The 19,084-nt window shown below is 43.8% G+C and overlaps 1 protein-coding gene and 1 long non-coding RNA gene across 6 annotated transcripts in view; one reads left to right on the forward strand and one right to left on the reverse strand.

Annotated features, from left to right (window-relative positions):
- pros (homeobox protein prospero) overlaps positions 1 to 3,695 on the forward strand; it is a 353,602-nt gene extending 349,907 nt beyond the window's left edge. For all 5 annotated transcript variants that reach the window (XM_070082294.1, XM_053773790.2, XM_070082293.1 and 2 more), the window contains one exon: positions 1 to 3,695. This exon is cut by the window's left edge. In XM_070082294.1, coding sequence (XP_069938395.1) covers positions 1 to 78 — 78 coding nt within the window. In that variant the 3' untranslated portion in view covers positions 79 to 3,695.
- LOC138852340 (uncharacterized) overlaps positions 1 to 19,084 on the reverse strand; it is a 286,701-nt gene that overhangs the window by 238,757 nt on the left and 28,860 nt on the right. The gene's annotated exons all lie outside the window — the stretch shown is intronic.

The following is a 19,084-nucleotide window of genomic DNA, read 5'->3' on the forward strand; positions in this document are numbered from 1 at the left end:
TACAAGGTGATTGCGCGTCTGGACGAGACTGTACCCGAGTACTTCAAGTCTCCGACGTTTCTGGAGCAGCTCGAGTAGCGGTGTTCTCCCGCCCCAGCCGGAGGACATCCGGCTCTGGCGGTCCCGGCGCCCCGCGCCCCACCACCCTCTGCAGCACCCTCAACTGCTGCACCATCTTCACATGCTGCAACCTCAGCTGCCACTTCAGCTGCAGCAACCTCATCTGCAGCTACCTCAGCTGCAGCATCACCAGCTGCAGCAACCTCAGCTGCAACACCTAGGAGATAGAGATTCTGTATATACCAGTGATTGAGCGGCCTAAGGCTGGACTTATTCAAAGGAAGACATGTTCAAAAGAAGGCTAAGATGGAGGACTGTTATATGGGCATTCTTTTATTATTATCATGATACAAATATTGAAGGTGCATGTCTCAAATTTTGTCCAAATGTTGTAGCCTTGATTTATTGTGAATATCTCTTGAGACAAAGCATTTGTGCCTTTCCATGCCTTCCAATAACAATGATGACATCTTTCTGACAGCCCAGTGTTACCCACTTTGTATATAGTTTACTTTTGTTTCCCTGTGTTTTGTTTCGTTCCTCGAGCGAGAGGATGACTTGTGAACTCGCGGCCATGTTGAGCCCACCTGGGCGAAGCTGCCATAGCCCCGACACCCGCTCCAGGCTCCCCATGTTACGGGCGCCTCCCAATCGGGGTTGGGGCCGCCCCTCACCCTCGCCAGCGGGGCGCCCCCTACGTCCTCACCTACCTGCACCACACCTCTCAAGTCATGCGCTGCGTCGCATGCAGGAGTCTCCTAGTCACATGCTAGCTACCCAGGTCCTAGTTTTAGTTTTATCAGTTTATTTTAACTTTTGCACAGATTCTCAATTAAGGCTCCTAGTTCTAAGTCATGCATGTAGGATAATTGTTGATGGTGGTTCCCAGTTACCAAGTTATAATAGCCAACCACACAGTCAAGCCCATACACTCCATAGTCTGGCCCCGGGGGCACACACACTGGCCGGGGCCCACAGCGGGCCGCGGGCAGCGGCGCCCCTGCTGCTGTAGGTGCTACTACAGTGCTCGAGGTTGTCGACGTCCGCCCGCGCCCGCCTCCCCTCCTCCTCCTGCTCCTCACCACAAGAAGGCAATACCCCAAGTCACAGACTCTTGCTCACAACCACCTGTGTTAGGCGAGTTACCTGCGAGCATAAGACAAACCAAAGTGGCCTTGCTTTGTGGTGGTCGTAAACTAAGATTGACTGCAAGAAGACATCGTATGTGAGATCTAGTCACACGAATGAATCTCCGGTCTGTTGTGATGCAGACTAAGGCATAATCAGTTACCTATGTTGAGAAACCTGACCCAAAGTATGAATATCAAAGTGATCTCCAGACTGCTCAGATCTGACTAACCTCTTCCTCTTCCGTAGTGCCCTCTGCTCTACTAACAAACTTACTAACCAGTATGGCGATAGGGTTTCTGTTTTTTGAAGCTTTGTAGATAGAGCTGTCAATCTGTCTCGAAGCTTTCCACCCATGCAAGTTGTTTATAATTACAAAACCAAAAAGACACATGGACAACTATTATCTTGTCAAACAAATGTATTAGCAGAAGTCACAAGTGGATTTTTGTTGGTGTAGTTCTTGTGGTTTAGCTTCCCTCCCACTGCGCTGTTGCACCACTGACTGCCAGTCAGTGCAGGGAGGGGCCTACACCACCCTCAGTACAGTTCAGTGTTCTTTGTCAGTAAAGTTGTGTGAACATGCAGAGCTAGTTGACAGTGTATTGTCTCTGGCAATCTATTATGCTCATGTCATATTTCTTCATTGATTTTTTTTGTATATGCTATTGTATGCTATTCAAAATGCCATAGACAGTACATTCTCAAGACATATGGTAATAATGCTTTTCAAACCAAAACTTTGGTGCTAAATGTACAACCGTGTTAATCGTCTGGTACTTCCATTTAGGCGTTTTTATTACATTCTATAACGTAGTTTGTGTGGGTCCAAAGCGCTAGCAGCAACCGTGAGAGCCCCTGGGCGGTGCACCATGGCCGGGGACACCACGCTACTGTCATCACTACTGGCTGCCATACACGACCCGTACCAGAAACGTTAACAAATTAGGCACCTTAGAAATGGGTAGTGATGTGATTGCTTTTGTATGAAGATTGTTTCCCTATTGATCGTGAACTTTAGTCTTTTTGATGCTATATTTTCTTAAAATCAAATTTAAAAAAAGTTTTTAAGGTGATTATATGCATTCCATACTCTTTGTGGACTCGAAAAGAAAACATCTATTTCTTTCTGACATTCTACATCTCTCTTTTATTATTTTCCACTAACCCCAGCTGACCGGCGTACGGGTTAGCAGCAACCAAACCAATGTTTTTTTCCAGTCTAGTCCATACTTTAGAGTGTAAAAGAACAGTTAAGTGTTTGCTTCCAGAAGCTAGTTTGTAACGAGGTCCGTTCTGGCGGGGCCGGCGCCAACATGCGTCGGCTAATCATTGAGTCAGTGGACCGTGGTTGAAGTATTCCATAGTTATTGAATCAGAGCTATTCCATGTTTAATTTGATGTTACATGTTCTCTCCCAGTTCAACTACAAGCTTGTTGTACCCGTTGATGATGCTATTGATGTCCATTCCTTCGACATGTGTGTGTCGAAGTGACTGAACTATCTAGCCCTGACCCGAGCACAGACAGCAGGCTCAGGGCTGGATTGGTTGATAACTTTCTGGTGTTTATTGAAGTACTGGTTCTGTGGGGACAAACTGCAACAGCAGGAACACAAGACCAAACCGAAGGCAAAATTATCAAGTATAAAGTTTGTGGACCCCTATCCCCTTCTCTCGGTGCTCTTCCCTCCCGCTGCCAGTTCCCGTGGCTCCTCCTCCAGCTGACATCACCAGTCGCCAACCCTTCTTGCCACTACTACACGCCATGGCCTGGCACCACTCCTGAAGCTGCTACTAGCACTGACCTGGCACCACCCACGCGGTTGCCACTACTACATACCATGCGGTGGTGTAAACCCTGTGGCTACCGGTTACACAATGTGCCATGGTCAGTGTCAACAATGTGGCTGCTGCTACAACACAGTGGCTGTCGCTACAACACAGTGGCTGTTGCTACAACACACTGGCTGTCGCTACAACACACTGGCTGCCTCAAGAAGAAAGTGGCTGCCGCTACAACACAGTGACTGCCGCTACAACACAGTGGTCTGGTGCCAACCAATGTGGCTGCAACTTCAACCCGCTACGGTCTGGCGCCACCCGGGCTGGGGGTCTTCACAAACTTTCCACACAAAATTTAACGCAGTTGTCAACAGCACTAACCGGAGGGGTCGCCTTGGTAAACGTCCAGTGTTTCAAGTGCCTTGGTCTTACATTTCGATAGAGGGCGACCCTGTTTTTTCACTATTACCTCCCCACGGAACCCGTCTTCCGCTCACCATTCCATGTCAAATGTTGATTTATGCCAATAGAAGCTTTTTCGGTTTCTGTTGGATTTATAACAAGACAAAACGATGGTTTAGTTTCTAAAAAAAAGATGAAAATTTAAAAGTTTAATTTATTGATTTATTTAATATGCGCACCTAGCATTATGTGTTTTGCATATATAACATATATTCAATTATTATAGAATGTACTAGTTTGTAGACATAAATACGATTCAAACCGAAATACAGTGTTTTATGAATCCTAGCCCAGCAGAATAAGTGTTTGTGATCCTATCCCATCAGAATAAAAGTGTTTAACCCTAGCCCATCAGAACAATGTTTATGAATCTTAGCACAGTGTTTATGACTAGCTTTCAGAATAGTGTTCATGAATCCTAGCCCATCAGAATAATATTGTTAATGAATCCTATCATATCAAAATTAACAATGTTTATGAATCTTAGCACATTAGAATAGTGATTATGATCGTGGTTTTCGGAACTTAATGAATCCTGACCCATCAGAATAATAGTATATGAATCCTAGTCCATCAGAATAACAGTTTATTAATCCTAGCACATCAAAATAAAAGTGTTTATGATCCTAGCTTTTGGAAAAATGTTAACGAATCCTAACCCATCAGAATAATAGCGTATGAATCCTAGCCCATCAGAATAATAGCGTATGAATCCTAGCCCATCAGAATAATAGCGTATGAATCCTAGCCCATCAGCATAAGTGTATGAGTCTTAGCCCATCAGAATAGTGCATGAATCCTAGCCCATCAGAATGACAGTGTATGAATCCTAGCCACATCAGAATAATAGTGTTTATTAACCGTATCCCATTAGAATAGCGTTTATTAACCCTATGCCATTAGAATAGCGTTTATTAACCCTATCCCATTAGAATAGCGTTTATTAACCCTATCCCATTAGAATAGCGTTTATTAACCCTATCCCATTAGAATAGCGTTTATTAACCCTATCCCATTAGAACTTAATTAACCCTATCCCATTAGAACAGTGTTTATTAACCCTAGCCCATCAGAATAGTGTTTTATGAATGCTATCACATCAGAATAGTGTTTTATGAATGCTATCACATCAGAATAGTGTTTTATGAATGCTATCACATCAGAATAATAATGCTTATGAATCCAAGATTTTTGAAGTGTTAACGAATCCTAGCCTATTAAAATAATAGTGTTTATGATTCTTAGCCCATCAGAATAATAGTGTTTATTAACCCTAGGCCATCAGAATAATTGCTTAAGAATCTTTGCACATTGTAATAGTGTTTATTAATTCTAGCACATCAGTATAAGTGTGTTTAAGAATCCTAGCAAAAACAGCTGTCAATCTGCATTTATTGGATAAGTCAAAGACAAAGTTTACAAAAGAAAATACTTTACCAATAACTTCAACGAATTAATCAAAAGTGTGAAACTGTAAGAGAAATCAACGAGAGGAAAAAAACAAAGCCGATCACGGGAAAATTGGAACCCACCCACCATCCACTCACTAAATAAATCAAGTGAAAGTCTGTTTGAATTTCTAGGTCTTCTGAGTAGGTTCAAAGGTCAGCATATACTTACGAAACCTTACCTTTGACCCTGAGCCTGATCCAGGCTTGTCAAGGCAACCCGTCCTCAATTTTAAGACGGGTTCTCAAGTCGGCTTTTAGCAAATTTCTCGATTTAGATTAGGTTAGATTGTCGTTTATTAACAAGGCTATATCAGGATTAATTAAAAAATTATCAATTATACCACAATGCCAACAAATGAAATATCAATTATAGCACAATGCCAATAAATGAAATTCTGAAACGGGTGCCAACCGACCGCGCGCTACAGTCATCACTAAGACTCGTTAGGTAAGACACACATGCAACAGTTAGGTATATTTATTTCGAAACGTTTCGCCTACACAGTAGGCTTCTTCAGTCGAATACAGAAAAGTTGATAGAAGAGACGTGAAGACGATGTAATCAGTCCATCACCCTTGAAGTTTTGAGGTGGTCAGTCCCTCAGTCTGGAGAAGAGTATTGTTCCATAGTCTGAAACAATATGGAGCTGAAGTGACAGGATGGACTGATTACATCGTCTTCACGTCTCTTCTGCTTCTATCAACTTTTCTGTACTCGATTGAAGAAGCCTACTGTGTAGGCGAAACGTTTCGAAATAAATATACCTAACTGTTGCATGTGTCTTACCTAACAACCTGTCGGCATTTTATACCATTTTAATATACACTAAGATTCGTGAACAGTCACCCATCACAATGTCTTAGTGAAATTCTTGCTCTGAATAGGAAGATGTGATGCGAGACGACTAACTTACACAGGAAACTTGTTCCTCTGATCCAGCTTTGAAGATGATCACCCTATTTGGGATCAAGAGTCCTTCAGTACCCCTTAGATTATTCACACAATGTTCGACTTAAGCTCTTGGGGACTACTGTATCTAATCAGACCCTCCCTCAAAGCTATTGAATAATACATATTCAGTTCTAGACTATGATAGGCTATAGTCAACTAGGCCTACAGTAACCCAGAGAATGCTAATAGTCAACACGCAAGAGACAATAAGATGCAAGGTACATGGAGATAGAAAAACACCTTAAATTAATAATACTAGTAATGAATGATAAAGAAAACAGATAATTTACAAGGAATCAGTATAAAAAGAGTATGATAAATATTCAGTGGTGTCTAATTGATGGTAAGGATGTGTAAACTTTTATTCAACGATTAACCTTCCTAACAAGGGAATAATAACTTTACACTGTTGCTAAAGACAAGGAATTAACTTTCTGCTGTAATAAGCATTCTCAAGAGGCTTCAAAACAATATATAACTATTACACAGGTTCTTTGAACTGGGAGAAGTTTTGTAACCGAACTCTGGGAGGGGTTGATGGGTTCAAGTTCACGAATTATGAACCTAACGATACTACTACATACAGATAAAGGCTTCCAGCCACATTCATTCAGAACCTGAATGGCTTTACAACGGTTACAAAGTCTCAGAAAGCCTATATATCTTGAATATGTCCACTGGGTTGTAACTCGCTGCGACGCTGCCTGTTAGGACAGTTCAACCATTCAATTATTGTACTCTTATACATCATCCTGTGGGTTTTATTGGATAATAATAAAGTATTAATGGTTATGGTCCTAGTCGGACCATAATCATTAATAAGTTTGTCTTAGTGCAGGTCTCTGTGTATTAATGGTTATTCGAATATGTTCTGTTTATTGGTTCAAATTTTTTTTAAGTTAGCTATGGAATCACGAGCTAAACACTGTTAATAATTCACTATTATCACTTTATATCTTACCAAGTTCGCTTCCTATTTATGGCATCTATCTTCAACAAAACGCAAGTTATCTGTGTGGATAAATGCAACATTAAAAAGCCTATTCAACTTACATTACGAAAGAACAGGTACATAAACTAAATTGACGTCAGCCTGTGATGAAAGTAAAACAATAATAATGACTTTCACAACTTCTCCGGAAATAAAAGAGAGTTAAACCTTAGTGAAATAAGAACTTAGTGGTTGTGTCAATGGTGTCAGTGTATCAGTGATGGTGTCAGTGTATCAGTGGTGGTGTCAGTGTATCAGTGGTGGTGTCAGTGTATCAGTGGTGGTGTCAGTGTATCAGTGGTGGTGTCAGTGTATCAGTGGTGGTGTCAGTGTATCAGTGGTGGTGTCAGTGTACAGTGGTGGTGTCAGTGTATCAGTGGTGGTGTCAGTGTATCAGTGGTGGTGTCAGTGTATCAGTGGTGGTGTCACTGCATCACTGGTGTCACTATCACTGGTGGTGTCACTGTATCACTGGAGGTGTCAGTACATCACCGGTGGTGTCAGTACATCACCGGTGGTGTCAGTGCAACAGTGGTGCAGTGCTTCAGTGGTGGGGTCAGTGCTTCAGGGGTGGTGTCAGTGTATCAGTGGTGGTGTCAGTGCTTCAGTGGTGGTATCAGTACATCAATGGTGGTGTCAGTGCATTAATGGTGGTGTCAGTGCTTTAGTGGGGGTGTCATTTCATTGGTGGTTGTGTCAGTGCATCAGCGGTGGTGTCAGTGCTTCAGTGGTGGTGTCAGTGCTTCAGTGGTGGTGTCAGTGCTTCAGTGGTGGTGTCAGTGCTTCAGTGGTGGTGTTAGTGCATCAATGGTGGTGTCAGTGCTTTAGTGGTGGTGTCAGTGCTTCAGTGCTGGGGTCAGTGCTTCAGTGGTGGTGTCAGTGTATCAGTGGTGGTGTCATTGCATCAGTGGTGGTGTCATTGCATCAGTGGTGGTGTCATTGCATCAGTGGTGTCATTGCATCAGTGGTGGTGTCAGTGCATTAGTGGGAGTGTCATTTCATTGGTGGTTGTGTCAGTTCATCGACGGTGGTGTCAGTGCTTCCGTGGTGGTGTCAGTGTTTCAGTGGTGGTGTCAGTGCATCACTGGTGTCAGTGTATCAGTGGTGGTGTCAGTGTATCAGTGGTGTCAGTGTATCAGTGGTGGTGTCAGTGTATCAGTGGTGGTGTCAGTGTATCGGTGGTGCTGTCAGTGCATCAGTGGTGGTGGTGTTAGTGCATCAGAGATGGTGTCATTGCATTAGTGGGGGTGTCAGTACATTAGGGGTGATATCAGTACATCAGTGGCTGTGATGTCAATGCTTCATTGGTGGTGTCATTGCATCAGTGTCAGTGCTTCATTGGTGGTGTCAGTGCTTCAGTGGTGTCAGTGCTTCAGTGATGGTGTCATTGCTTCAGTGGTGTCAGTGCTTCAGTGGTGGTGTCAGTGCTTCAGTGGTGTCAGTGCTTCAGTAGTGGTGTCAGTGCATCAGCGGTGGTGTCAGTGCATTAGTGGTGTCAGTGCTTCAGTGGTGGTGTCAGTGCATTAGCGGTGGTGTCAATGAATCACTGGTGATGTCATTGCATTAGTGGTGGTGTCAGTGCTTCAGTGTTGTCATTGCATCAGTGATGGTTTCAGTGCATCATTGGTGTTGTCATTGCATCAGTGGTGGTTTCAGTGCATCACTGGTGGTGTCATTGCATCAGTGGTGTTATTTCATTAGCGCTGGTGTCAGTGCATCAGTAGTGGTGTCAGTGCTTTAGTGGGGGTGTCAGTGCTTTAGTGGGGGTGTCATTTCATTGGCGGTTGTGTCAGTGCATCAGCGGTAGTGTCAGTGCATCAGTAGTGGTGGTGTCAGTGCATCAGTGGTGGTGTCAGTGCTTTAGTGGGGGTATCATTTCATTGGCGGTTGTGTCAGTGCATCAGCGGTAGTGTCAGTGCATCGGTGGTGGTGGTGGTGTCAGAACATCAATGATGGTGTCAGTGCATTAGTGGTAGTGTCAGCGCATTACTGGTGGTGTCAGTGCTTTAGTGAGGGAGTCAGAGCATTAGTGGGGGTGTCAGTTCATTAGTGGGGTTGCCAGTGCATTAGTGGTGGTGTTAGTACGCCAGTGGTGGTGTCAGTGCATCTATGGTGGTGTCAGTGTATCAGTGGTGGTGACAGTGAATCAGTAGTGGTGTCAGTGCATCACTGATTGTGTCAGTGCATCGGTTATGGTGTCAGTGCATCAGTTATGGTGTCAGTGCATCATTGATGGTGTCAATGCATCAGTTATGGTGTCAGTGCATCATTGATGGTGTCAGTACATCAGTGATAGTGTCAGCGCATCAGTGATAGTGTCAGCGCATCAGTGATAGTGTCAGTGCATCTAGGGTGGTGTCAGGGCATCAGTGATGGTGTAAGTGCATCGGTGGTGGTGTCAGTGCAGTGGTGGTGGTGTCAGTGCATTAGTGGTTATATCAGTGCATCACTGTTGGTGTTAGTGGATCAGTGTTGATGTCAGTGCATCAGTGTTGATGTCAGTGCATAAGTGTTGATGTCAGTGCATCAGTGTTGATGTCAGTGCTTCAGTGGTGGTGTAAGTACATTAGTGGTGTTGCCAGTGCATCAGTGTTGATGTCAGTGCATCAGTGGTGGTGTCAGTACATTAGTGGTGGTGTCAGTGCATCAGTGTTGGTGTCAGCGCATCAGTGTGGTGTCAGTGCATCAGTGACGGTGTCACTGTAACAGTGGTTGTGCTAGTGCAACAATGGTGGTGTCAGTGCTTCAGTGGTGACAGTATCAGTGGTGGTGTCAATACATTAGTAGTGGTGTCAGCGTATCAGTGTGATGTCGTTGCATTAGTGGTGTCAGCGCATCATTGTGGCGTTGTGCATCAGTGAGATGTCAGCGCATCAGTGTGATGTCAGCGCATCAGTGTAGTGTCAGTGCATCAATGGTGGTGTCAGGGCACCAGTGGTGGTGTCAGCAATTCAATGCTGGTGTCAGTGCATCAGTGGTGGTGTCAGTGCATCAGTGGTGGTGTCAGTGCATCAGTGGTGGTGTCAGTGCATCAGTGTTGGTGTCAGTGCATCAGTGGTGGTGTCAGTGCATCAGTGTTGGTGTCAGTGCATCAGTGGTGGTGTCAGTGCATTAGCGGTGGTGTCATTGAATCATTGGTGTTGTCATTGCATCAGTGGTGGTTTCAGTGCATCACTGGTGGTGTCATTGCATCAGTGGTGGTGTTATTTCATTAGCGCTGGTGTCAGTGCATCAGTGGTGGTGTCAGTGCTTTAGTGGGGGTGTCATTTCACTGGCGGTTGTGTCAGTGCATCAGCGGTAGTGTCAGTGCATCAGTAGTGGTGGTGTCAGAACATCAGTGATGGTGTCAGTGCATTAGTGGTGTCAGTGCATCAGTGGTGGTGTCATTGCATTAGTGGGAGTTTTAGTGCATCAGTGGTGGTGGTATTGCATTAGTGGGAGTTTTAGTGCATCAGTGGTGGTGGTATTGCATTAGTGGGAGTTTTAGTGCATCAGTGGTGGTGGTATTGCATTAGTGGGAGTTTTAGTGCGTCAGTGGTGGTGGTATTGCATTAGTGGGAGTTTTAGTGCGTCAGTGGTGGTGGTATTGCATTAGTGAGAGTTTTAGTGCGTCAGTGGTGGTGGTATTGCATTAGTGGGAGTTTTAGTGCGTCAGTGGTGGTGGTATTGCATTAGTGGGAGTTTTAGTGCGTCAGTGGTGGTGGTATTGCATTAGTGGGAGTTTTAGTGCGTCAGTGGTGGTGGTATTGCATTAGTGGGAGTTTTAGTGCGTCAGTGGTGTCAGTACATCAGTGGTGGTGTTAGTGCATCAGTGGTAGTGGTGTCAGTGCATTAGCGGTGGTGTCAGTGCTTCAGTGGTGATGTCAATGCTTTACTGGTGGTGTCATTGCATCAGTGGTGGTGTCAGTGCTTCAGTGGTGATGTCAGTGTTTCAGTGGTGTCAGTTCTTCATTGGTAGTGTCAGTGCATCAGTGATGGTGTCAGTGCATCGGTGGTGTCAGTGCATCAGTAATCGCATCTAAATCCCACAACTTATTAACTGGTTCATTCATTTCTTCCAGTAATGATAATTTTTGCTGTGGTACATGATCAGCGGTTATTCTCGTAACTAGTACATTTTCCACTGAATCAATATCAGCTTCTTTCCCACTTTGAGATGGAATGGGACCACATATCATGTGGCCTCCTGCTGTTTTCAGCAAGTGAACATCATGTTTACTTACTATATTTTGCACAAAACAGTGATAATAATCACTTCCAATGGTTAAATCAATTGGACTAATAGTGTCCGTCTGTATGTCAGGACAGACTAACTTGACCTTAGCTGCTTTCAGTGCTGCAACTGTTTCTTTTAATCCCTGGATCTGCACAGACTTAGGCAAATCATCTACTACCACAGCTTCTACTGTCTTTTTTCCTGTTTCCTAGACCAACAGTGATTCTGGCTAGGTCATATGTCTGTTTGCCAGATTGTGGAAAAAAACAGCTATATCTAACTGTATTTTGGCATAGGGTTGTTTATTCAGTTTCTGTAACACTGTTCTTCTTATGAAGGACCTTTGTGAGCCTTGATCAAATAATGTTAGCACATTGGTTTTGTGTAATTTATTAGATAACTCAACTCGAGCTATCGGGAGAGCAGTTGCTTTAAACTTATCTCTCACATTTAATGCTGTTGCTTGTTGACTTCCTGGTTCTGTGGACGTCTTCTGTTGTTCAGCAAAAGTATTTGGGCATAATGCTGTATGATGCATACCCTTGCATTTAAAACACTTCTCCAGTGAGCATTTACCTCCCTTGTGTTCACCTAAACACTTGATGCACCTTTTCAGCTGATGAACACGTTGTTTACGTGCCTCCATTGATGTGTATTGAATACAATACTGTGCCCAATGTGTTCCATCACAAAGTACACATTTTGGAGTACGTTTATGTATGACAGTCTGTTTACTGTCTGTTGTATTCGCAGCTTGATAAATGCCTATATGGGATTTCCCATTCTGTGGTTTAGTGGGAGTAGGTATACTCCTTTTATACTGAGTTGAAGGTTTATTATCCACTGGATTTGTGGATTTTTCATCTTGTCTCGTTGCTTGCATGCATGAAACTATTGTTTGTAAACCATTGCTAATTTCTTCACAAGTGAAATAGCGTTTATTGAACATAATATTTAATCGTTCAATAGTTTGTGGTGACAACTTATCTTGTACAATACCACTGATAAACCAATCACATTGTCTTAGGTCATATTTAGCACCTAGAGATCTGAGACTATTGTCTAATGTGATTCTAAATGCCTGTAAGTCTGAAAAACAATGTTTGGGTGGCTTCAAGCTTTATATTAAGACTGCATGTCTAACTCTAGCCTTGTCAGCATCAAAGTAATTGTCTGCTAAGACACGTAAGGCTATCTTTAACCACCGGAAATGACAATCAGTTCATAGGGTTCTCCTTTCACAAGACATTTAAGATAATTGAACTTAGCAATCTCATCTATGTCAGTTCGTGAATTTACTATGGATTGAAAACCACTAATGAATTCTTCATAATTATGACCTTGGAAAATAGGTAATGACAATGTAGGTAAGCTTGGTAATGGGACACTTGTTGTTGTTACAGGTGTAACAGGTGTTTGACCACTAGTTACAGTAGGTCTCTGTGACAGAGTTTTACGGCAGATAGCCTGTACTCCTGTCCACCTTAATTGTTGATTACCAAAAGTATCCAAAACATTTTTAATTTCATCCTCAGATGGATCTGATTCAAGAAATTCCATTTCATAATGTGTATAGTCTGAATAAATGATTTTCAGACGTTGTGTAAGCAATTCAAATTTGACCTCAAGATCATCAAAATCTATGTTTGTATCTTGAGTTAATCCTATACAGACTGAAATTAGATTTTCTAATTGTGCAATCTTAGTCTGTAAAGACTGAAATTGAGTTTTCAAACAAGCCGTTTTGATGGTGTACTGAAAATTCTAGCACCACACTTAGAATGTTTAAGAAACACTGTACTGCTATAAACAGCTGAGTTTTGTTATGCTTAAGTCAGCAATAATCGAGTCAGACACTACTGACCTACTAAGCTTAACCTCAGGGTCAATGACCATGAAGGGTACACAATACATGTGGCTGGTGTTTATGGCTTGAGTTTGCTGTGTCAGCCTGACCACGATGATTAATCGTAAATAACGATGTTATACACTTCATTCACTATACACTATAAATGTCACTGTATAACTGTAAATCACACGTGAATATTACTTACACATATATAAATGTCACTGTTAATGTGTATTTGAAAGCTTACACTTTATATATAAGTTCCTTTAATATAACAGGTAGATCTATAAGAAACAAACTTTAACACAATCTTGTCTCTTAATTTCTGTCTATAAACATTATAAACACTATGTGTATATACACTCAGACAAACTGAACATCAGTTGGGTTGTTGTCTTAGTCAGCACTTCTTCGAGATTGGAGCAGTGGTTGCAGGGTGCCATCCCCTGTTTTCTTGTTGGGTGAGTCACCCAGCTCCCGTTTTCTTTGGGTGAACGCTGGGTGAGCGCCCGTTTTCTTTTGGCTGCCCATTCTCTGTGATTGAGTCTGGAGGGACTCATTTATACTGATTTAAATTGTAAAACACTAGTTTTACAGCATTTTTCGAAGGACCTTGGCTCGTAGGTTATTTGTACACTGTAGTACAACATATTTGGACCACAGTGTGGCCTTTATCCGGTTCGAGCACGACCAAAATGTTGAGAAATGGGTTATCAGCTAAGTTTAAACAGTTTGCACACCCACCCCTGCAGACGAGGTCTTGAGAAGCTGTCGAAGTCATCTCTCAACGGGCTGGAAATGAGTTATAATTTGTACGATTATAAATTACCCCTAGGGGGTGTTATGTCAGCATATTTCATTCACTGATGGCTGACAAACTTACTTGTGTGGACTCAAAAGTCCACCCCCTACTGCCGACTATAGGTTGATTACAAACTCCTTGCGACTCAGGCACTGCGCAGTCCCCCGTACTACAAGAAATTCGTAACCTACCTTGCTCTTGTAGCGTGAGCTATGGTGTTCTTCACACCTTCGACAGATATCAGTGACTTGATAGAAGCTGAAGTGTCCTTGGATGTCCACGTCTTCCATAGTCTAGGAAAACGCACACTGGTACACTATGTTCCACAAGATTTGTCTTTATTGTTCACAATCTTATCACTAAAGAAGCTGATCACACTTCTCTTAAGTGTTTATTGTGTTTTATGAGACACTTTGTTCACACTAACGCACAGATCGTTCTTTGTTGGTTATCCTGGCGTCAGTGTCACTCTCAGTAGAGTCAAAAGTAATCTGTAGACGCCACAGCACCCCACGCCGTTACTCCCCTAGCACAAAGGAAAAGCTGACCTAGTACTTTTGCTTCCTTGCCACTTCCTCGATGAAGCAAAGCAGAATGTTTGATTCTTGCTGTCTTAAGCATAGACAACAATGTCCACTATCTCTACTATGGTAATAAAGTGGGAGCAGGATTTTCCTTAATTGTCCTGCTAAGGTAAGAGATGAACTGTCTTTTATTAAGCTACACTTTGCAACACAGGACCGCATGGAGCGTCGAGCCACGTCACATACTGGTACTGCATCTGGGGTCAATTACTCGCTGTAGCAGTAAACAAGACGCTTGCCCCTTCTGAGAGGGCTGGGCCCCCTCAGGGGTGAAAGGGCTGAAAGGGGCTGATACCCCCCTCCTGGAGAAAATTTCTCCACAGTAGTGGTATCAGTGCATTAGTGGTGGTGTCATTGATTAGTGGTGTCATTGCATTAGCGGTGGTGTCAGTGCTTCACTGTTGTGGTTGCATCAGTGGTGGTGTCATTGCATCAGTGGTGGTGTTATTGCATCAGTGGTGTCATTGCATCAGAGGTGGTGTCAGTGCATCAGTGGTGACATTGCATCAGTGGTGACATTGCATCAGTGCTGGTATCAGTGCTTCAGTGAAGGTGTCATTGCATTAGTGGTGTCAGTGCTATAGTGGTGTTGTCAATGCATTACTAATGGTGTCAGTGCATTAGTGGTAGTGTCAGCGCATTACTGGTGGTGTCAGTGCTTTAGTGGGGGAGTCAGAGCATTAGTGGGGGTGTCAGTTCATTAGTGGGGTTGCCAGTGCATTAGTGGTGGTGTTAGTACGTCAGTGGTGGTGTCAGTGCATAAGTGATGGTGTCAGTGCATAAGTGATGGTGTCAGTGCAAGTACATCTATGGTGGTGTCAGTGCATCTATGGTGGTATCAGTGTATCAGTGGTGGTGACAGTGCATCAGTAATGGTGTCAGTGCATCAATGATGGTGTCAGTACATCAGTGATAGTGTCAGTGCATCAGCGATAGTGTCAGTGCATCTAGGGTGGTGTCAGGGCATCAGTGATGGTGTAAGTGCATCGGTGGTGGTGTCAGTGCAGTGGTGGTGGTGTCAGTGCAACACTGGTGGTGTCAGTGCATTAGTGGCTATATCAGTGCATCACTGTTGGTGTTAGTGGATCAGTGTTGATGTCAGTGCATCAGTGGTGGTGTCAGTACATTAGTGGTGATGCCAGTGCATTAGTGTTGGTGTCAGTGTATCAGTGGTGGTGTCAGTACATTAGTTGTGGTGTCAGCGCATCAGTGTGGTGTCAACGCATCAATGTGGTGTCACTGCAACAGTGATTGTGTTAGTGCAACAATGGTGGTGACAGTATCAGTGGTGGTGTCAGTACATTAGTTGTGTTGTCAGTACATCAGGATGGTGTCTACAATCTCTGCGACATGAATTTGTCCACAATCTCTTCAACACTAACTGCATCTGGTACGTTGCGAAATTAGCATATTCTACATTCACGTTGTTTTATACATTGCCTTAATGAATTAGTGCGGCGTCTTCACACTCTTTACGATGCAATATCATCCCCTTCACACATCTTCATTAAATGCATTTATAACTGTGTCTGACTGTCTTTTCTAACAGAGTTACAACGGATTCTCCGTAGCTCGATCACTAGCGCACTTAGCTCACACACACTGAGGTCCGTGGATCGATTCCCTGGTACGGCTGGAAAACGTTAGGATGTGTTTTCCATAAAACACCTGCTGTTTCTGTTCACTCATCAGTAAAATGGGTATCTGGGTGTCAGTTGACTTGTGTGGGTCGCATCCTGGGACAAAATCGACCTAGTTTGCCCGAAATCCTCTGCATAACAAGTGGCTTTCTGTTTAATATGTCATTGATGTCAACTAGGAATGTATACTTTGTACATGTAGAAATGCTATTTTATTATTATTAATCTTTATTTTGTTCATGAGGCTGTGCGAGTGTAGCCTAGCATACAGGATGCAGCTCTGGCTCACGTTCTTTCAATGCTATTATTAATAACTTCTCAAAATCTTGATAACATGATAGCAAACCTATTCGTGCAAAGGACAGGATAACAACCCACAGAAAATCCTAAAATTAGCAGGCCAGAGCTCTAACCTACAGAAGACTCGCATGAGACTCGCCTAGCGAGACTCATGTTATTACATTTTCGCGAGTGATTAATTAACAAGTTTGAAGGGAATTAAACTAGATCTTGATGTGAGATTCATCTGTAAAACCTGTTTGTGATCACAGTGGGCCCCATGCTTACCCCTTCCTAATGTGTATAGTAATACATCTAATTGGATTAACCTTATTAGACCAGCATGGCACAGTAGTTAGAGCACTGGCCTCCTAGTTTTGCCATGGGTTCAATTCTTGCCCTTTCCGTGAGTTACATAAGTTTATCTCAATGTATATGCACTAACAGGTGTGTGTACCTCAGTGTATACAAATTTAGAGATGTACGTATCTCAGCATATATATATAAATATATAAACAGTTGAATCATTATTCAAAGGATGCAATCGACAAGATTTGTGCATTAAATTTAAGAGATTTAGTTTTTTTTTGTTTTTTTTTTGGAGCGGATGACCACGGTTCAGAGAAAACCAGAATAGGAATTCAATAAAACCACCTCAGAAATGAGGATAAGAATATTGTCAGTATCGTGAAGACCAACGACGAACCACGAGAAGGCGTATCGTAGTCAATTTCTTGCAGACGTAATGGAAGGGAAAATATTATTGGCTAAATAATATAATACGGAACTTGTGAGGGTTTAAGAAGGCAGCGAAAATAGTCACTTAGGAAAAAATCCAACAAAATGACCACCTTAATGTTGAGGGGAAGAAATGTTCAGCGCAATAGTGTAGGATATAACTATGTGAAATTTAAATACAAGTAACAGTAATAATAGTAAGATAGCAATTAAAAATTTTAATTATAAAATTAACACATCGACCGTTTCCAACTAAGGTTGTGAGATTTAAGAAAAAACACATTCACTAACACTAGATTCATAACTCGCTCACTCTCCCTCTACTGACCACAGCAACACTTATTTCTACCGAAATTAAAGCCCGGCTACGCTGTTTTCCTAAATTGCTCTATAGATACTACCACGCTCTCCCACACACACAAACCCGTTCACCATGACAAATCACTACTCGCCTTCACTAACCCCGGTGTAACAAACACACATCAACTTTGTACTGAACGCTCAACTACCTTCATCAGAGAACTTCCACACCTTTTAAGGAATGACAGTAGGGGGGGGGGGGAGTGTGATGCTTATGAAAGACTCTTGACCCAGGGAATTTTAGCCACCTTCTTTCTCAAATTCAACCTGTCTCGCGTTCCCTAGAAAATATATGACCCTTACGGGTTTAGCATTTTCCACTTAACTGTAAAATATTATGATTAGTTTTCCCATATTTCATCCATTTCAAAACTCCTTTTTATTCGCCAGAGGAAGAAATACTCGAGCCAGGTATTTACTACAATGACCTGTTCAGCAGTCTGCCGACCTTATATTTGATTTCACCATTCTTTTACTTTACATTTGATTTGGCAAAGGTCCAGGACGGCCCGAAAGGTCATCTACTTATATAATTTATAGGCTTGTGAATAAATGATGTGCTCGTATTTAATCTGAAAAAAAAAATGAACAGGTTTGTTGTGAGTTCTGTCCAGAGAACAGAGCTTCGCTGTACAATAAAAAGAATGGAGGCTGAGAAAAGCAGGGAAGCCACGGTATAATACGATAATACTAACAACATCCTTGGGTCTAGATATCAGCAAGAGAAAACCAGATCACTTCCTCCGCGGTGTACCAGATCAACCAGGCCTAGTCAGTCAGGCAATCAAAAGGGAGGCCGGGCCGCGGGATGTGGAAAACTTCCGAAAGAAGTTACATATAAGTGACAGGTAAAAGACCTGTGTCACGATGCACTGTGCCGTTTCCTAAGGAATAAACCAGCACCAGCAGCACCACCCACCACCACCACCCACCACCACCAGCAACACCCACCACTCATCAGCACCACCACTCATCAGCACCACCACTCATCAGCACCACCACTCACCAGCACCACCCACCAGTACCACCCACCATCACCGCCACTCATCAGCACCACCACCCACCAGCACCAACCACCAGCACCACCCACCAGCACCACCCACCAGCACCACCCACCAGCACCACCACCCACCAGCACCGCCCACTAGTACCACCCACGAGCACCATCCACGAGCACCACCCACCAGCACCACTCGCCAGCACCACCCACCAGCACCCCCTACCAGTGCCACCCACCAGCACCACCAACCAGCACCACCCATCAATACCACCCACCAGCACCACCCCCATCACCACCATTCATCAGCACCACCACCCACGAGCACCACCACCCACGAGCACCACCCAACAGTACCACCCACCAGCACTACCCACCTGTACCACCAACCAGCACCACCCACCAGCACCGCTCACCAGTATCACCGACCAACATCACCACGACTCATCAGCACCACCTCCCACCAGCACCACCACCCACCGGCGCCACCCACCAGCACCACCCACCAGTACCACCCACCAGTACCACCCAACGGCACCACCCACCAGCACCACCCACCAGCACCACCCACCAGCACCACCCACCAGCACCAACCACCAGCACCACCCACCAGCACCACCCACCAGCACCACCCACCAGCACCACCACCCACCAGCACCGCCCACTAGTACCACCCACGAGCACCATCCACGAGCACCACCCACCAGCACCACTCGCCAGCACCACCCACCAGCACCCCCTACCAGTGCCACCCACCAGCACCACCAACCAGCACCACCCATCAATACCAC

This window comes from Cherax quadricarinatus, chromosome 7 (genome assembly GCF_038502225.1).
Source record: "Cherax quadricarinatus isolate ZL_2023a chromosome 7, ASM3850222v1, whole genome shotgun sequence".
NCBI classification, from domain to species: Eukaryota; Metazoa; Arthropoda; class Malacostraca; order Decapoda; family Parastacidae; genus Cherax; species Cherax quadricarinatus.